The sequence below is a fragment of the Nestor notabilis genome, unplaced genomic scaffold (assembly GCF_000696875.1).
Source record: "Nestor notabilis isolate BGI_N333 unplaced genomic scaffold, ASM69687v1 scaffold11266, whole genome shotgun sequence".
In the NCBI taxonomy this organism is placed as follows: Eukaryota; Metazoa; Chordata; class Aves; order Psittaciformes; family Psittacidae; genus Nestor; species Nestor notabilis.
In genome coordinates this window covers 24118-41291 of record NW_009932400.1, presented here as the reverse complement: position 1 = coordinate 41291, position 17174 = coordinate 24118, and the positions used below count along the sequence as shown (strand labels likewise).

The 17174-nt window shown below is 35.7% G+C and overlaps 1 protein-coding gene across 1 annotated transcript in view; it reads left to right on the top strand.

The window, feature by feature from the left end:
- Window positions 1-17174, top strand: part of SMG1 (SMG1 phosphatidylinositol 3-kinase-related kinase) — a gene marked incomplete at its 5' end in the record, with an annotated part of 57212 nt that overhangs the window by 20727 nt on the left and 19311 nt on the right. Inside the window, 23 exons of the mRNA XM_010016373.1 lie at window positions 234-352; window positions 1108-1195; window positions 1278-1379; window positions 1821-1961; window positions 2254-2453; window positions 2757-2953; window positions 3648-3815; window positions 4672-4826; window positions 5908-6053; window positions 6857-7058; window positions 8636-8745; window positions 9110-9257; window positions 9666-9825; window positions 10467-10587; window positions 11252-11500; window positions 11808-12092; window positions 13095-13239; window positions 13524-13662; window positions 13948-14178; window positions 14269-14446; window positions 15237-15398; window positions 15703-15920; window positions 16110-16264. Of these exons, the coding sequence (XP_010014675.1) occupies window positions 234-352; window positions 1108-1195; window positions 1278-1379; window positions 1821-1961; window positions 2254-2453; window positions 2757-2953; window positions 3648-3815; window positions 4672-4826; window positions 5908-6053; window positions 6857-7058; window positions 8636-8745; window positions 9110-9257; window positions 9666-9825; window positions 10467-10587; window positions 11252-11500; window positions 11808-12092; window positions 13095-13239; window positions 13524-13662; window positions 13948-14178; window positions 14269-14446; window positions 15237-15398; window positions 15703-15920; window positions 16110-16264 (3819 nt within the window). The remainder of the gene's footprint in view (window positions 1-233; window positions 353-1107; window positions 1196-1277; window positions 1380-1820; window positions 1962-2253; window positions 2454-2756; window positions 2954-3647; window positions 3816-4671; window positions 4827-5907; window positions 6054-6856; window positions 7059-8635; window positions 8746-9109; window positions 9258-9665; window positions 9826-10466; window positions 10588-11251; window positions 11501-11807; window positions 12093-13094; window positions 13240-13523; window positions 13663-13947; window positions 14179-14268; window positions 14447-15236; window positions 15399-15702; window positions 15921-16109; window positions 16265-17174) is intronic.

The window sequence follows — 17174 nt, the reverse complement described above, 5'->3', positions numbered from 1 at the left end:
AGCAGAGCTATCAGACTTCACTGAAAAAATGGTTTTGCTCGCTGAAAGTACCCTTTTACAATAGTTACAATCTTGTATTACCAAAATGCTTTTAACTTAGAGACATTTGTAATGTTAAACCTTTTGTTTAAAAATGAGTTATGGTATAATCTGTAAATTGAAGTAGTTTAAGTTACATTGAAAGGTATCTTTCTGTAACTGTATGGAGTGATTAATACTTTTGTTTTTTGAAGGAAACTGCTTATGACGTGGGCTTTGGAAGTGGCTGTTCTGATGAAAAAATCAGAAACATATGCACCATTATTTTCTCTCCCATCTTTTCATAAGTTTTGTAAAGGACTTTTAGCAAACAGTAAGATATCGCATATTTTTACTTTAACATGCTTTAATGTCTTCTACATGGCATAATTAAGTACATAATTGACTTTGTCATATACCACTGATAGCGGTAACTTCTTGTTTCATTTATGTTAGGGATGCTTTCAGTTTGTATTGTGCAAAAACTTACACTATGTTTTTTCTCAAATGGATCCCTACATGTTACTTATGCAAACACTTTTTTCCTCTTAAAACTTCTGTTTGTGAAATTGATCTACCAAAGATGTCAGTGATGTGCCAAATCTTGTAAGATTGCATTTTATTTTATCAAAAGCAGTGGAACCATTCCATAATCTGATGTACTGTTTTGAATTTCAAAACCTGGAAGTGGAAATATGGGAACTAAGGCTTTTAGTAGTATAATACTAGCAAAAGCGGTAACTTTCCAATGCCAGGAGTTACTAAGTCTACCTTAGATTTTTGGGGTTTTTTTATTTAAATATATTGTGTATAATTCAGTGTATGAACTGTAGAAGGATTTATCTGCCAGCCACCAGGAAGGGCCTATAAAGTAACACATTGCACAAGTGACTTTCTGTTCCTGAACATTTACCTGTTATAGTGAAATCAGTCAATGAAATTGATAGAATAGTATCACCGTAAAGCCTGTGTCTCCTTCTACCAGCTATGCTGTAAAAACATCTATAGATGTTCTACCACAACCAAAATAATGCAAAAGTTATTTAATTCTAGCAAGAATAACTTTTTCCTTTTAACTCCTTAATTCAGCCCTTCTGGAAGATACGAACACTTGTCTTCAAGCATGTAGTAGCCTCCATGCCCTGTCTTCCTCCCTCCCAGATGACCTTTTACAAAGGTACTTGTGCAGAATTCTGTATGTTATTTTAGTTATGCTATTAATGGAAATGTTATCACCTCTTTCTTTTTTATTGATGCAGGTGTGTTGATGTGTGTCGTGTTCAACTAGTACATAGTGGTGCTCGTGTAAGACAGACTTTCGGAAAGCTTCTGAAGTCAATTCCTTTAGATGTTGTGTTGAGGTAAGTTGTTCAGTGAGCTTCAATATAGAGAATAGTTGGTTTCTTCAATGACAATTATGTAAAAAAAAAAAAAGCCAGTTGAATGTCGTCATACTATCTTAAATTAAAATCAAAAAGCATGAAGTGCCTTGCTATCTCTTCTACTTTATTACAGGTTTAAGAATGGTAGGTAGTACACAAAGTAATTAACAAGTGTGATACAGCACTTCTTGCAGCAAATATGAATGCTTCTAAGTTCCATGTTATCCAGAGCTTCGTCAATATTGTGTCCTGCAGTTTGTCTCAACCCCCTGAGCTCTTAAAGCACTTTTGTCTTAATACTAAAAAGTATACTTATTTCCAGTCATTGTGCATGTATATACATGTGTGACTTTTTGCATAACTCTTTTTGTTCAAGTACGTTATAGCATGGGTTGGTTTTTTTCCCTGCTCTTCCTGCAGTAACCGTACCCACACAGAAATACAAGAAATTTCTTTGGCTTTAAGAAGTCATATGAGCAAAGCTCCAAGTAATACATTCCACCCACAGGATTTCTCTGATGTCATTAGTTTTATTTTGTATGGAAACTCTCACCGAACTGGGTAAGAACTTCTTTTAAAATTGAAATTCATGGGTGTTGAAGTCATAATAAGCTGTATTTATTTTAGAATTTTATAAATTACATTGCTTTACCTTCAGTCATTTTTTTAATACTTCATAAGTATTCATAAATATCTTTAAATACACACCTTTTTGCATATTTGCCTATGTACATTGCTGCTTGGATATAATCCTGTGAGATTGTTGGAGAGCAATAGGAGGAAGCTGCAGCGTATGCAATATGAACTTGTGAACCATGTGAACTTGTGTTAATGTACTGATGTTTTCTTTCAGGAAGGATAATTGGTTAGAAAGATTATTCTATAGCTGTCAAAGACTAGATAAGAGAGATCAACCAACCATCCCTCGCAATCTGTTGAAGACTGATGCTGTTCTTTGGCAATGGGCTGTTTGGGAAGCAGCTCAGTTTACTGTTCTTTCAAAGTTACGAACCCCTCTGGGTAGAGCCCAAGATACATTTCAAACAATTGAAGGTAATGTAAAAAATCTAGTTTACTTTCATGGGATTGTTTTTTGTTGTTTTTCTTTTTGTAAGGTTGTGCAGCTAAGAACTTCATGTCCAAGGCAAGAAGCACGATGGTGTTATTTTTTAGTGATTATAGATTTTAGCATGTTTTTGACTGACCCATTAAGAAATGTAATGGCAGAAGAGTGGTTGCATAATTACTGTTAACTTCTGAGAGGTTTTGAGAGATTGCGTTGCTGTGCCTTGACATATTTAAACAAAATACTGTCTGGTAACTTTTTTTTTCCCCGTATTTTGGTAAAATGTGTAGGTATTATTAGGAGTCTTGCAGCTCACACATTAAACCCTGACCAAGATGTTAGCCAGTGGACTACTGCAGACAATGACGAAGGACATGGCAGCAACCAGCTTAGGCTTGTTCTCCTTCTACAGTATCTGGAGAACTTGGAAAAATTGATGTACAATGCTTATGAAGGATGTGCCAATGCCCTTACCTCTCCACCCAAGGTCGGTTTGTCTTAAGTACTGATGTTACTTGAAACCATCTACTGAACAGTGTTTTGAGGGTTGTTTAGTTCTTAACCCTGGAACTTCAGAAGAACTTCTCAAACCGAGTTTGAGACTCTTAATTCATCTGGCTTTGGCTTATGCCTAGAGAACATGTGAAAACCAGGGTTTATTTCTGGAGTACCAGCTTGTATAGTAATGCAAATCAAGCAAGTCTATAGTACCTCTAATTTGTAGTAGTCACTTACTTGTAGATTGTCAACAGTCCTGTTATAAAGCAACACAATTATTTGAGGCTTTAAATTGCTTTTGGAGGAATATAAAAATTATTTATAACCAACATACACTTTTGTGTAGTTCTCACTGCAAAACATTTTTCACTGTTGAAATAAGCTGTTATATTACTGCCATGTCAATGCCTGGTAATTACATAATTATAGTTGGTTCGTTTCAAGATTTTTAACTTGCTATTAAGCCTGGCCAGTTGCATGCTATGCATGATTTCAGGATATCTGCATTAGTAAAATTAAAGCTGCAGAATTTTACCTGTTTCTTGATCTCCCGATTGGAAACTCAACTGGAGAAAAGACACCTGTCCTGACTTTGATTGTTATAAATATTAAGTACTTCATGTAACTATTCAGATTCATGCAGAAGAATGGTATTGTAAACCTTACCTTTTCTGTTTTTAAAGGTTATCAGGACGTTCTTTTATACTAATCGTCAGACATGCCAAGATTGGCTAACGCGGATTAGGCTTTCTATCATGAGAGTTGGATTGCTGGCTGGCCAGCCTGCTGTGACAGTCAGGCATGGCTTTGATTTACTCACAGAAATGAAAACTAGTAATAGTCTCTCTCAGGTACTCTCTTTTCAAACTCTTTGTTTGTAAAATTTGTGAACTATTGCGAAATATCACCATGATACTCTAGAAGAACTAAGCTAAAGCAATCAGTAGTTATTAAACCAACTGGTCTGTAAAAGATCATGTAATTTAAAGCCACATAAACTCATACTTTGGTGTTGACAAACTTTTGTGGTTAAGTGACACCGTAGGTTGGAGATTAGGATGTACTGTATACATATGGTGAAGTATTATACTTGAATGAACGAAAGCTATAGTTCATTCACAATGTGTTGAACAACTCCTTTCTAAGCAGAAGGTTCTGCTTAAACTTTACGAAACTGCTGTTTTATTAGGGTGAGGCCTTCCCAAGCTTGTAGTAGTGTAGTGTCTTTGCTTACCTCTGTATGAGCAGGGAGGGGGATGTGTTCTGAGGGTATTCTTCTTTCTAAGTAACTAGCAGATAAGTGCAGGGGTGGGTTGAGTGGATAAAGTGGTTAAGCCTTCTTAAAAAAGCTGAATAGTTTCTTCAATACATGGCTTGATTTGCTTAAATAATTTTAACAAAGGAGGTCTGATAGATAATTACTACTTCCTATGAAGTAGTCATTAGTATAGACCTCTGTAAGACCTATCACGTAGTGGTAGCTACCTGTTGACATTCAGGCTGTGGATTCACAGCATAGACTCTTCCCTTAGCTCCCCTGCTTTTCCCCTGCTCTGCTTTTTTTTTTGTTTTGATGGATATGCCAAGCACTTTCACTTGTGGATGCATATAATGAAATGCTGCTTTACCGTTTGCAAGTACTTAAGTATGTATATAGCTCTTATTTTATATGGGAATCGTTAAATAAAGCTTTTGGTTTGGTTTTAGGGAAATGAATTGGAAGTGACAATTATGATGCTGGTAGAAGCATTATGTGAACTTCATTGTCCTGAAGCTATTCAGGGTATTGCTGTGTGGTCTTCTGCTGTAGTTGGGAAGAGTCTTGCCTGGATCAATTCTGTAGCTCAACAAGCAGAAGGGCGGTAAGTTTTCTCAGTTAACTGGATGTTACAAACTTGGATACTTTTTCCTTCTTACATGTAGTTCTACATCTGAATCTTTTAAACTGTGGGGTGAATGAAGGCTACTGATCTAATTTCCTTTTCAGTTAGTCATCGTGTCTTTCAGAGATACCCAATACATCCAGCATTTTTAGGTATTTTAACTTCTAGTTTTAACTAAATTACTAGGATTTGAATATAAATGGTGCTTCTAAGCTGGTTTTTCCTTAGTTTTTCATACACAGCAATACTATTTTATACTGTATTTAATTGCAAAATATTATTAACTTCAATATTTTCTAATGAAGTTTCTGACCAATGTTGTGATCTGATACCTGCCACAGTTTGCCAAGAGAGGGACTCCGAGGGAGATGCTTTGCAGTTTTAGTTCAGCTTTGAAAAAGTGGCTTCTGCGTCTATTGAAGTAGAATCTTTGGCTGCAGATACAAATAAGTGGGTCAATGTTCCAGATAGGGTATGCATTCATTTTAGTGTTTTCATCTCCTTAAAGGAATGCATCCTTTCTTTTGTATGAAATGAAAAAGGGACACCTTTCATTATTTACCTGCCATGTAAAAATCCCCAAATAAAACAAAAAAGTAGGTTTTGTATTTATTTTTTCCCCTATTTTTGTAAGATTCCTTAAAATAATGTGCAGCTTTGTAATACATGAGAAGCTTCTCAGAAATGCCAAGTTTAAGGTGTGAATTGTTGCCCTAGACCCAGTTATACAATCGTCTATTAAATGATACATAGTTAATTGGTATTCAGCTTTACTCATCCATGTAAAAATTGACAGTCGAATGTAAAACTAGTATATTTCCTTCAGTCTGTACTTGATTTGAAGTTGGCATTAAAACCTGAATGGAAAAACTCTTATATTCTGCTATAACCTGGAAATTTAGCTGGTAAACTTGTCAATGCTAATCCATTTCTTTTGCTGAAGGTGACATATAAACATTTTGGGTATGGTGGTAAAGGAATGTTTAAGATACAGTCTATTTACCAAAAAAAAAAAGAAAAGGTTCTGTAAAATGCTGACTAAAATATTAAACCATTTAAGGTTTGAAAAAGCAACTGCGGAATACCAGGAGCACCTGTGCTCCATGACAGGAGTGGATTGCTGCATAACGGGCTTCGACAAAACGGTTCTGAAGTTGGCCAATTCAAACAGTGTGAATAATGCCAGTCCAAAGCATTCCTTGAATGGTCAGTATTCCTTTCTTTTTATGAGAAATACAGTTTTGTAACTCAATGTACACAAAATTAGAACATCCAACGATACAGCCGTGATAATGATAGTGTCTAATTCTTAAATCTGAAAACTTGTTTCTGCTTGCAGTTAAACTGAGCCACTTAATGCCACTTAATCATAGATTCATAGAATAGTTAGAGTTGGAAAGGACCTTAAGCTCATTTAGTTCCAACCCCATTGCCATGGGCCAGGATGCCTCAAACTAGACCATGTCACCCAAGGCTCTGTCCAACTTGGCTTTAATGCCATTGAAACCAATGTTACATGTAAATATGAGGGTTTGCAGTACTTAGGTCTAGCTGAATGAACTAAAAATAATAGGTAAAATATTTTGTATCTTACTAATTTGGTTCTAAATTATTTTAATCATCATAAATTAAGGCTTAGTATTTATGATTGCATCATAAATGCATTAGTGACTCAGAGTCTTTTAACTACTGAGGCTCTGTTTCCTCTTTGAAACAGGACCTTCTTTCTTCCTAATTTAGTTCTGTTTTCCTGTTTTGATGCTTCTTTACAGATACGGACTATTTCCAAATCTCATTTGAAAAAGTTCTGATTTTTTTTTTTTTTAAGAAAAATTATAAGTGGAATAAGGATACTGCAAATGTTGTGTAACTTTTTTTTTTTTTTAGTATTAAGTGTTTTCCTTGATAAAACTTAATCAAGAAGTTACATTTGAGTAATAGAATTTTTATTTAAAAACACGTAAGTAGAAATGTATGTTTAAGGATGTATTTTTTTGTTTGTTTCACAGGAGAAGCTAGAAAAACTGTTCTGACTAAGCCAAGTGACTCTTCACCTGAAGTTATAAACTACTTGGGTAACAAAGCATGTGAATGCTACATTTCCATTGCTGACTGGTCTGCTGTTCAGGAATGGCAAAATATGGTCCATGACTTGAAGAAAAGCAATAGTAATACCTCAATCAATCTGAAAGCAGATTTTAACTACATAAAGTAAGGATATAATTAATTTTTTCAACGATATCTTAGAACTGGAATATTAAAGTTTTTAGGATTTTTAGAAACTAGATGTCTGAAACAGAGGAGTGATAAGAAGAAAGTTGTGTTTTTGGAAGGCGGGGGGAATATTTTCATTCATTACTCTAATGTAAAAAGCATATTAAGGAGGTGGTCTTGACTGCTTCAGGTTTTTTTTTTTTATAGCATTTAGAATTGTAGGTTTTGCATTTATTTCCTAACCTTTGATATTTGTCTGGTTCATGAAAAAGTATCTGTCTTTGAAATAGTCATTCAAGGTTTAAGGGTCCTGTCATTTTGGCAACTCAGTTACTTTCCACCCTTGTGCTCTTGTGGTAAACATTGTAAAATCCTTTTCGCTGAAATTCCTTGACTTGAAAGCATAAAAGGAGGCTTTGAAATCAAATCTTTCAGGTCTGAAAAGGTGACTACTTCTGACAGAGAATAGGGCAATCCTTTTTCTTATTGCAGTAACCCAGAGTGCTGTGCGGTTAATCATTAGGAAAGTGAGTGCTTGTCATGGATGTGAAAACGTGTCATTTCTGAATGTTCATGTTTTTGTAAACTGAAGCCACTGTACTTTTGCTAAACATCACTATTGCAGAGGTCTGGTTGCTTGTTTGAGTTAGTTTTCATTCAGATAATTACTGGAAGAAACATACTATATAATAAGAAAAATCCTGTGAAGAGCCTCTGAGTATGCACAGTACTTGGACCCTTCTGTCCCTGACCAGGCTGAGCAGAGACTTTCTGTAGTAATGAGGATCAAATGAAATCAGCAGAAGGGGGAGTTTTCACATGCTGAATAGTTTTGTTTGGGTTTTTTGTTTTGTTTTGTTTGTTTTTTTTTTTCTTTCTTCCTTTTCTAATGCAGATACTTAAATAATTCCTTCTTCAGTGGATAGTAACAAGAGTATAGAACATTTGAGTCTTCTGAGCCATGAGGGCTCTTAACCTTTCAGAGCCTTTTCTGTAGCGGCACTTTTACTTTCTGTAAAAGTCTATAATACCCAAATTACTTCTAGTTGGGAGGGGAGGGGGAGATAAGTTTGCAGCTTCAGGCTATTAAGCAGTATAATTTTGTATAATCTATGACCTGAACAATATACCAGTCTGAAATTTCAGTTTCATGTGAACTGAAGAGTTGAAACAATGGCCTCATGAAATTCTGCCCCAGAACTTATCTTGCTGTGTATGGTGGGGAGGGGAAGGTTTTGGGGGTTTCTTTGCTTGTTTTTGAACTCTTCCAGAGTCAACCTTATTCTTCCTGGCTATGGTGGAAGAGCATTACATGTAGTGTAATGACAGTATGAAAAGCTTCATACCTGGAGAGGTGTTTTCCTTTCACTTTGGTATTGAATGTATTCTTTTGGTGCAGTACTATTGCCTTTTATCGATCTAAGTGAAAATTGGGATTTTTTGCTTAGAATTAGTCATAAGTGCTCTGTAGGATTTTGGGTAGGCTTGAGTCTTTCTTTTTTGCTGCATAAAATATTTAGCAACTGGAATGAAGAAAGAAACATGAAAATAAAACTATAAGTATTGATTTGCAGATCTTTGAGCAGCTTCGAGTCTGGACAACTTACTGAATGCACTGAACAACTGGAATTATTACCAGGAGAAAATATCAACCTACTTGCAGGGGGATCCAAAGAAAAAATAGGTATAAATGCTTAAGTTAGCATTGCTTCAAATAAACAGTAAATATTTCTTCATGCGTCTGTATCTATAAATGACAGACTGAAACTTCTTCTGAATGCAATTTGCTGTGTTCACTGGACTAACTATCAAGCTTCAAAATAATTGGCAATGGTCATTCTGTGTGTTTATATAAGTGTGTTTTCTGGAGCTGATGTGTGTTTGTATGTAATCTGTCATAAATTCTAATATGAATGAATACATACATACTAAATAAGTATGTTTTAAAAGCTTCCAAACTCCCTTGCTCTCAAATGTGTTCTCACATGGTGATGCTTTGGTAAAATTTGGCTGTTCTAGTGAGTTTCAATTGTTTAATTTCCATATAGACATGAAGAAGCTCCTTCCTAATATGCTAAGTCCTGATCCAAGAGAACTTCAAAAAGCAGTTGAAGTGCAGCTTTTGAGAAGTTCGGTATGTCTGGCAACAGCTGTCAACCACATAGAACAGGAGCAAAAGTGGCAGTCAATATCTGAGTAAGTTGAAATGTGCTATGAATAAATGAGTGTTCTGTAATGTGGAAAATTGTTCTAGTTTGATAAAGATAAATGTTTTTTATGTTTAAAAACATAACGTTGCATACCCTACTTTGTACTTCATCATCCATTGTAGTTGCTACCACTTTTAACTGTTCTGAGTTTACCAAGGAAAAATCAGGTGATGTTTAACTTGCAGATTATGTAGTTCTTTGATAACCTACTGCTTCTGGTCAGTTTAACAATAAAATACCATACTGCAACTTGTGTGCAATGTTGCAAGATTTTTCTCATAGTATCTTTTGAAGATGCTGAATTTTCTTTTTCTTCAATAATTTTGATATCAGTGTTTAATCTTTTAAAGTCCAGATTTAAACGAAAATGACTGTTGTGATTTTTTTATTTCAGAAATGTTATTAAGTACTTAAAGCAAACATCACGAATTGCTATTGGACCTTTAAGACTTTCCACACTCACTGTGTCTCAGTCTCTGCCAGTGTTGAGCACGCTTCAGTTGTATTGTTCTTCTGCTTTGGAAAATACTGTGTCCAACAGGCTGACATCAGAGGTATGTCTGTGTGTTCAAAACCTCGATTGGAGTAGTGTCTTTCTCCATATCATGAAGTGTTGAATATGGAATATAGAATAGCATATATTAATTGCTTTGCCCATGGTTAATAATACTGTAAAAAGACAGTTTTCTGATGGGCCTTGACCCAAGATTTTTTTAGAGTTACATCTTCCTATAGTTATAAATATACCACGTCTTTCAATTACAGTGTTTCTAAAGTTTTGCTGATAGTTGCTTTTTAGAGAAGTGTTGATATTTCTTCTCTAAATAAATTGTAAAACTTATTCGTACAACACACACTTGTAATTTACTTTAAAAGTAACTTTAAAATATTTATAAAAAAACAATCACTTCAGCAATTAAAAACTCCATGTTGAACTTAACCAGGATCAATGATCTGGTTCTAATTTCTAAACGTATAGTTCAGAAAACAGTTCTGCTTGATTTTGAGCTGTTCTTTGTGATGTTTCTAGAATTGTGTAAAACATACTTGGATTTTATAGTTTACTGTGAAGACTGGCTACGAATACCAATAATGCTTACTCTGTACCAAAATGGTCTTTGGTTAAAATAATAGAAAATACATTTTGGTAAAGATGTCTCTCATGACAACTATGTGATTTCCATGCCTCTTTCAGGACTGTCTGATACCTCTCTTCAATGATGCTTTGAGGTCATGCAAACAGCATGATGTAAGGCCATGGATGCATGCACTGCGATACACAGTGTACCAGAATCAATTGATGGAAAAACTTAAAGGTATATAAGCTCTCATTTTAGTGTTATGAAAGGTAAATGCAGAATTTGAACTTAAATCTTCGGTTGAAAGCAGCTATGTCTTTTTTCTGTTAATTAGATGGTTTACTTTTTAAAAGCCAAGTTTGAATTATTTAGGTGTCTTGCTCAATTACTACTGTGACGTAGACTGTTAAAAAGAAAAAAACACTCCAAAATGCTTAGCAGTTCTGTACTTACTCTTCTAATTGCCCTTTACTTGCTCATCTCTTCATACTTTAATTGCTTTCCCTTTCGAACACTTCAAGACTATCAATAATGGTTCTTTAAAAGCAGTCACGAAAGCCATTTAATTGTGCGATATGGTAAGAGGTAATGGGGAAAAAGAAGTATTGGGGACAAGTGGATTTCTTAGTTAAGAATAATGTTTATTATGAAAAAATCACTCTTTTGCCCAGCAGATAATCTATGGATATATTTTTTTTCATTTCAGGTGGGGTAAGTAAGTATTCTAGGCAAAAATAAAGTAATCTAAATTTCTGAAGGAGGTGTTAGGAAATATGAAAGAGCTGAGCAATTTTTTACTGATGATCATATGCAGAATATGTTGGGCAGAAATTATCTGTATAAACCAGGTGCAGTTATTGCTTGTTTAATAATTTTGTTTACAATGTCTTGCTTTCTTCAGAACCAACAGTCCCAATTAAAAGCCATCTAATGGAGCTGGGCTTAACAGCAGCAAAATTTGCACGGAAGCGAGGAAATATTGCCCTAGCTACCCGACTGCTTGCCCAGTGCAGTGAAGTTCAGCTAGGAAAAACCACCACTGCACAAGACCTAGTCCAGCACTTCAAAAAATTGTCTGCGCCAGGTCAGATAGATGAAAAATGGGGTCCTGAACTTGATATTGAGAAAACAAAATTGTTATACACAGCAGGTGAGTATTTGCTAATTGTGTTGTAGAAACTTGAGCTTCCCATTCTTATAACTAGACCAATTCCTCTGACCTTGAAGAAATTGTAATAGGACAGTATGATTAGGAACTGATGTCATCCTGGTAACTGTTGTCTCAGTCTGAAAGTGTTTTCACAAGTTTTTTCTTACTTATCATTTTTAACTTCAAAAGAGAATCTTCTCTGTAAAAATATATTGTTACAAGCGGTATCTAAACATGCTGAAGTTCAGGAGAAGTGTTTTGAATAAAGTTAACTCTCTAATGAAGATATGCTTTTCATGATATGCAGGTCAGTCAACACATGCCATGGAAATGCTGAGTTCTTGTGCCATATCCTTTTGCAAATCTGCCAAAGCTGAATATGCAGTTGCAAAATCTATTCTCACACTGGCTAAATGGATTCAAGCAGAATGGAAAGAGATTTCGGGACAGTTAAAACAAGTATATAGAGCTCGACAGCAGCAGAATCACACTGGTCTCTCTACCTTGTCTAAAAACATATATAATTTGATTGATCTCCCAGCTGTTAATACACTAGAAGAAGAATATCCTAGGATTGAAAGTGAATCTACAGGTAAATTTGTTCTCCTTTTTATTCTTTTGTGGTTAAATTAGTTACTGATGATCCCCCGAAGGATTGCACCAGTTAAATTGATAGAGTAAGAGTGCTATCACTCATGTATTTGTTTTCCTACATGTATGAACAATGTTTTGTGCAATAGGTAACTATACAGTTAAAAAGTCCGAACACCTTAATAGTGATATTTCATGTTTCTTTCACATTTTTCTCATTCCAGCGATGGTGGCCTGAAAAAGAAGCTGGAATGTGTTTGTTTTATGAGGATAATAAATTTTGTCTGCTTTCAGCTTTTGTCTGCTTTTGTCTGCTTTTGCTTGCTTTCAGCTCCTGTATTTGCTAAAGCTTTAATGAGATCTTGAAGGCCCTGATATATATAAAAAGCAGTTACCTCAGTTTTTCTCATGATCTTTAATCTATACATCATTTGAACACTTCTGTTGCCAATGTACTCAAATGTACAATGTACTCATAAGTACTCAAAATGTACTTAAATTCCCAATTTTCTACTGACTTGTCTTCAAATGCCAAAGTTCTTTGCTTAAACATGGATTTCATAAGTAACTTCGTTCCTCTCTTGCAGAGTCAGAATTATTTTAGACCTGTTAATGGATGTTAAGCAGTAGGTGCTTTCTGACTTGATGGTGAAGAAAATAAAGATAAACACAAATGCACTGCCCTAGATGCTTTATAACTGCTCTTTGAAACATCTTGGTCTTTTGAACGTCATGAGTTCTTGCCTAAGTTCCATCTTTCTGTGAAAGAGAAAACAATTGTAGAGTGTAAGCAGTGATTGTTAGCAAATGAAAAGTGGTCTTTGTTTTGCAGCCAGTGTCAGAACTGAAAAATAATTGCATTTAGGAAAACTTTACACTCTTGGGCATTAACTCGACTGAAAAAATACTACATACTTAAAATGTTTTGATGTTATTTTCTATGTTATGGAAATCAGAAGTAGGTTTTACATCATAACATATTGCTGTATTTCTCCCATCACAGTAAATATTGGAGTTGGAGAACCTGACTTCATCTTGGGACAGCTATATCACTTGTCTTCAGTACAGGCACCTGAAGTTGCCAAGTCTTGGGCAGCCCTGGCTAGTTGGGCTTATAGATGGGGCCGGAAAGTAGTTGATAATGCCAGGTAAATTCATCCTAATGTTTAGATCTATACACCACGATTAGTTTTCTTAAGGTAAACCCTAGCTTTGTATTTATGATTACTGTTCTTTGTGGTCTGAAGTCACATATGTGAGCAGAGGACTGAGTATTTTCTCTATTACTTGCCCTCTGTAAAAAGTGATTTAAATTCTGAGATAAGGATGAACATTTCTTCCTTCAAGAAGTTTTATATATACAGTCTTAATAGGTTCAGTAGCTCTACAAATACTAATTTATTGGGGATCAATAATTCATTAAATGTTACAGTCAGGGAGAAGGTGTTCGTCTGCTGCCCCGGGAAAAATCTGAGGTTCAGAACTTGCTTCCAGACAACATTGCAGAGGAAGATAAAGAGAAAATCTATGGGATTCTTGGGCAGGCAGTGTGTCGTCCAGCTGGGATTCAAGTAAGTGTAAATTTGCTTGCTTGAAAAATGTTCAGCCTCAGTGTGAACCTTACTTTTCCTCTACTTGTCATTCATATTAACTCTCATAAAAGTTTTGAAGTTAAAATTCGGACAATACAAGAGTTCTCCGAGAAACCATCTGTTAGCTAAATGGTAACACAACTCTTCTATGGAACATGCAAATATTATTAAGTAAAGCAATTGCATGACAACCACGTTAGGAGCTAATGTGGCTTGTGGAAGTGGTTGGAGGACTTAAATTGTTTTCGCTTTATTTGCATGTAGGATGAAGATATGACTCTACAGATCACTGAAAATGAAGACAATGAAGAAGATGATATGGTGGATGTTATATGGCGTCAATTATTAACAAGTTGTCCCTGGCTTTCAGATCTTGATGAAAATGCAACAGAAGGGTTAATTAAAGTGTGGAGGAAAGTTGTAGACAGAATCTTCAGTCTGTATAAACTCTCCTGCAGTGCATACTTTACTTTCCTCAAACTCAATGCTGGTCAGGTCAGTGTTTGTACTGATGAGGAAATCCATTACAAACTTTTCTAAATGATGATATGAACTTAGCTTAGGGGAGTAATTCTTTCTTTCAAGGTTCCACTTGATGAAGATGATCCCAGGCTGCACTTAAGAAATACTTCTGAGCAAAGCACTGATGATGTTATTGTGATGGCAACTCTCAGACTGTTACGACTGCTTGTGAAACATGCTGGAGAACTTAGACAATATCTGGAGCATGGGCTAGAAACTACGCCTACTGCTCCTTGGAGAGGTAAGTATGTGTTATGTAGTTGTTAAAATTAATTTTGATGCATTTTCTCTAAACACAAGCAGAAAGCATTGCATTTTCATAAATTTCTATTTAAGCCTGATGGAAAGAGAGCCTGCCTTGTATTAAATAATTTCATTAACAGTGTTGAAGTCTGCTGTGTGTTCTGATCTTAGGACAGATATGTAGCAAAGATTCTGGTTCCTTCCCTCCCCTGCCTTAAGACACTGAAAGGAAAAAGGAGATGCAGTTTGTGGAGTGTTACATCATATCAGCACCTTAAAAAAAAATAGGGGGGGTGGGGAGGGTGTTTCCCAGCTACGTTTTAAAATGCAGTTCAGAGAAAGACATATGGCTAGAGCCAGATGTTTCAGAAGTAGGTGTTTGTCACTACCCTACTGGTTTTGTTTTCTCAGGGGCTTTCCCACAAAGGTTATAGAGTGGAAATGTGGAAGGCAGCAGCAGCAGAGGGTGACTGTTGTGAAATCGTACTTTCTTCTGAAACATTGTTACTAACTTCGAGAACTATTAAGGAGGCTTTCCTTATTTTTGAAACACGATACAGCAGATACAGTGTGCAAAACTCAATTCCTGGTGCTTGGCTAAAGGATTTATGTTTTGCATTGATGTTATCCGTATTTGAACAGTAGAAGGAAATAAGCTATTGCCTGTACTGTAAAAAGACATTTATGTTCTCCCTAAACAAAACCAGCATACTTTTAAAAATGAAATGTCTGCATCACTTGGAGTGAAATGAAATGAATGGGCGCACTTTCTTTTCCTGTTTATGAAGGTATTATACCTCAGCTTTTCTCCCGCCTGAATCACCCAGAAGTATATGTTCGTCAGAGTATTTGCAACTTACTATGTCGAGTGGCTCAAGATTCTCCTCATCTCATACTATATCCTGCAATAGTGGGCACCATTTCACTTAGCAGTGAATCCCAGACTTCAGGTATGGAGAAAAGATAAATATTCAAGTACACTTTAGCTAATATATTTTTACATACTGGATAAAAGGATATTGAATTTCTTTCTTTTTCTTTTCCTTTCCTCCCCCTGCCCCCAGTAACTCTGACACTTTCTGTTTTAAATGGCACCTCACTGATATCTTTCATCTGATTTACCAGTTTCATCATCATATACTTTGCTGGTACTTAATGTGATATGGGGACCTGATGCTAAATGAAGTGTTGACTGATATACCTTTCAAGGCCAGAACAGTGTAGCTGATATTTTAACATCTGTTTTTAATTTAGGAAACAAGCTGCCTTCTGCCATCCCTACTTTGCTAGGTAATATTCAAGGAGAAGAATTGCTGGGTGGTGAATGTGATGGAGGCAGCCCGCCAGCTTCTCAAGAAAGTACTAAAGATGACACAAAAGTTGGATTAAATGAAGATCAAGCAATGATGCAAGATTGTTACAGCAAAATTGTGGAGAAACTGTCTGCTGCAAATCCAACAATGGTATTGCAGGTAAATAATCCAAATGTATGCTACTTGTGCAGTTATTTGAACCACAAAATACATAATATGTGGGTAGACCTGCTGAAAGTTTGGTGCATCTTGCTGTTAGGCTGTCATCTTATTTCAAGTTGTACATCTACAAAGAGTCTTCATACTAATACTCTTTAAAGTGAGTGAATCTTAATTTATTTTATACAGGTTCAGATGCTAGTGGCTGAGCTGCGCAGAGTTACAGTTCTTTGGGATGAACTGTGGTTGGGAGTTTTACTGCAGCAGCATATGTATGTTCTCAGAAGGATTCAGCAACTGGAAGATGAAGTCAAAAGGGTCCAAAACAACAACACTTTACGGAAGTATGTCTTTTTTTAATAATTCAAGTGATAATTGTAACAAGTATTTGCTCCTGGGGAAGCATCCATAGTGGTGTTGCTCCTGAATTCATACTGTTCTAGCTGCTTCATGTAAGCCATTGACTTTACTTCAAGAACATTTTGATGCCACAGCTAGTACTGTAATCAGATGAGAAACAACAACAATCTACCTGTGGTGGAATTTCGTTAGTAATAATGTGTTAGAAACCAATGCATATTCACTTGTTGGATTATGAGAACCTGTAGTTCTCATTTCCAAGGTCTTTCTTGCAAGTCAGCTGAAATGAGGACAAGCCCATTGAAGAGTATAATCCATTTGGAGTAAACAGAAAATCTACTTTTGATTTTCAGCATTCAGCAAGTCTTTATTTATTTATTTATTTCCTCTCTTTCACCTGGGTTCTCTTGTGAATGGATTTGTGGAAGAGGAAAGCCATTCACTGAGGTCTTGGCTAAGCTTAAGAATGCCTCTTGCATTCTTATAGTCAGGACTGACATAGAGTGGGAGAACAGCATGATCTGATCATCTCTCTTCTTCTTTACAGTGTGGTTACCTCTGTTCAGGCAGTAGTAGTAAAGAGCTCTTTTATTAAAAGAAAACAGTTTGTTAGGGTGGTTTGAGCTCTGAGCTCCTCCTCGGGGTTTCCAGTGGTGAAGAACCCAGTCCAAATGTTTCAGTTGTTAAAAAACCCAAAAGAGGTGGGGTGGGTGGAGTGTGGCTCAGAGGAACATGCATTTAATGTGGAGTGAAATACTCTTCATTTTAATACAATTGTCCTTGAAGACCTCATTTTAGAGATGTAATAATTCTTGTGATTTCTTAAATGTCTCATTTGAAGTCTTATTTTAATGCTCTGCTTATGAGGTAACTTGTTTTTTATGAAGCTTAGAG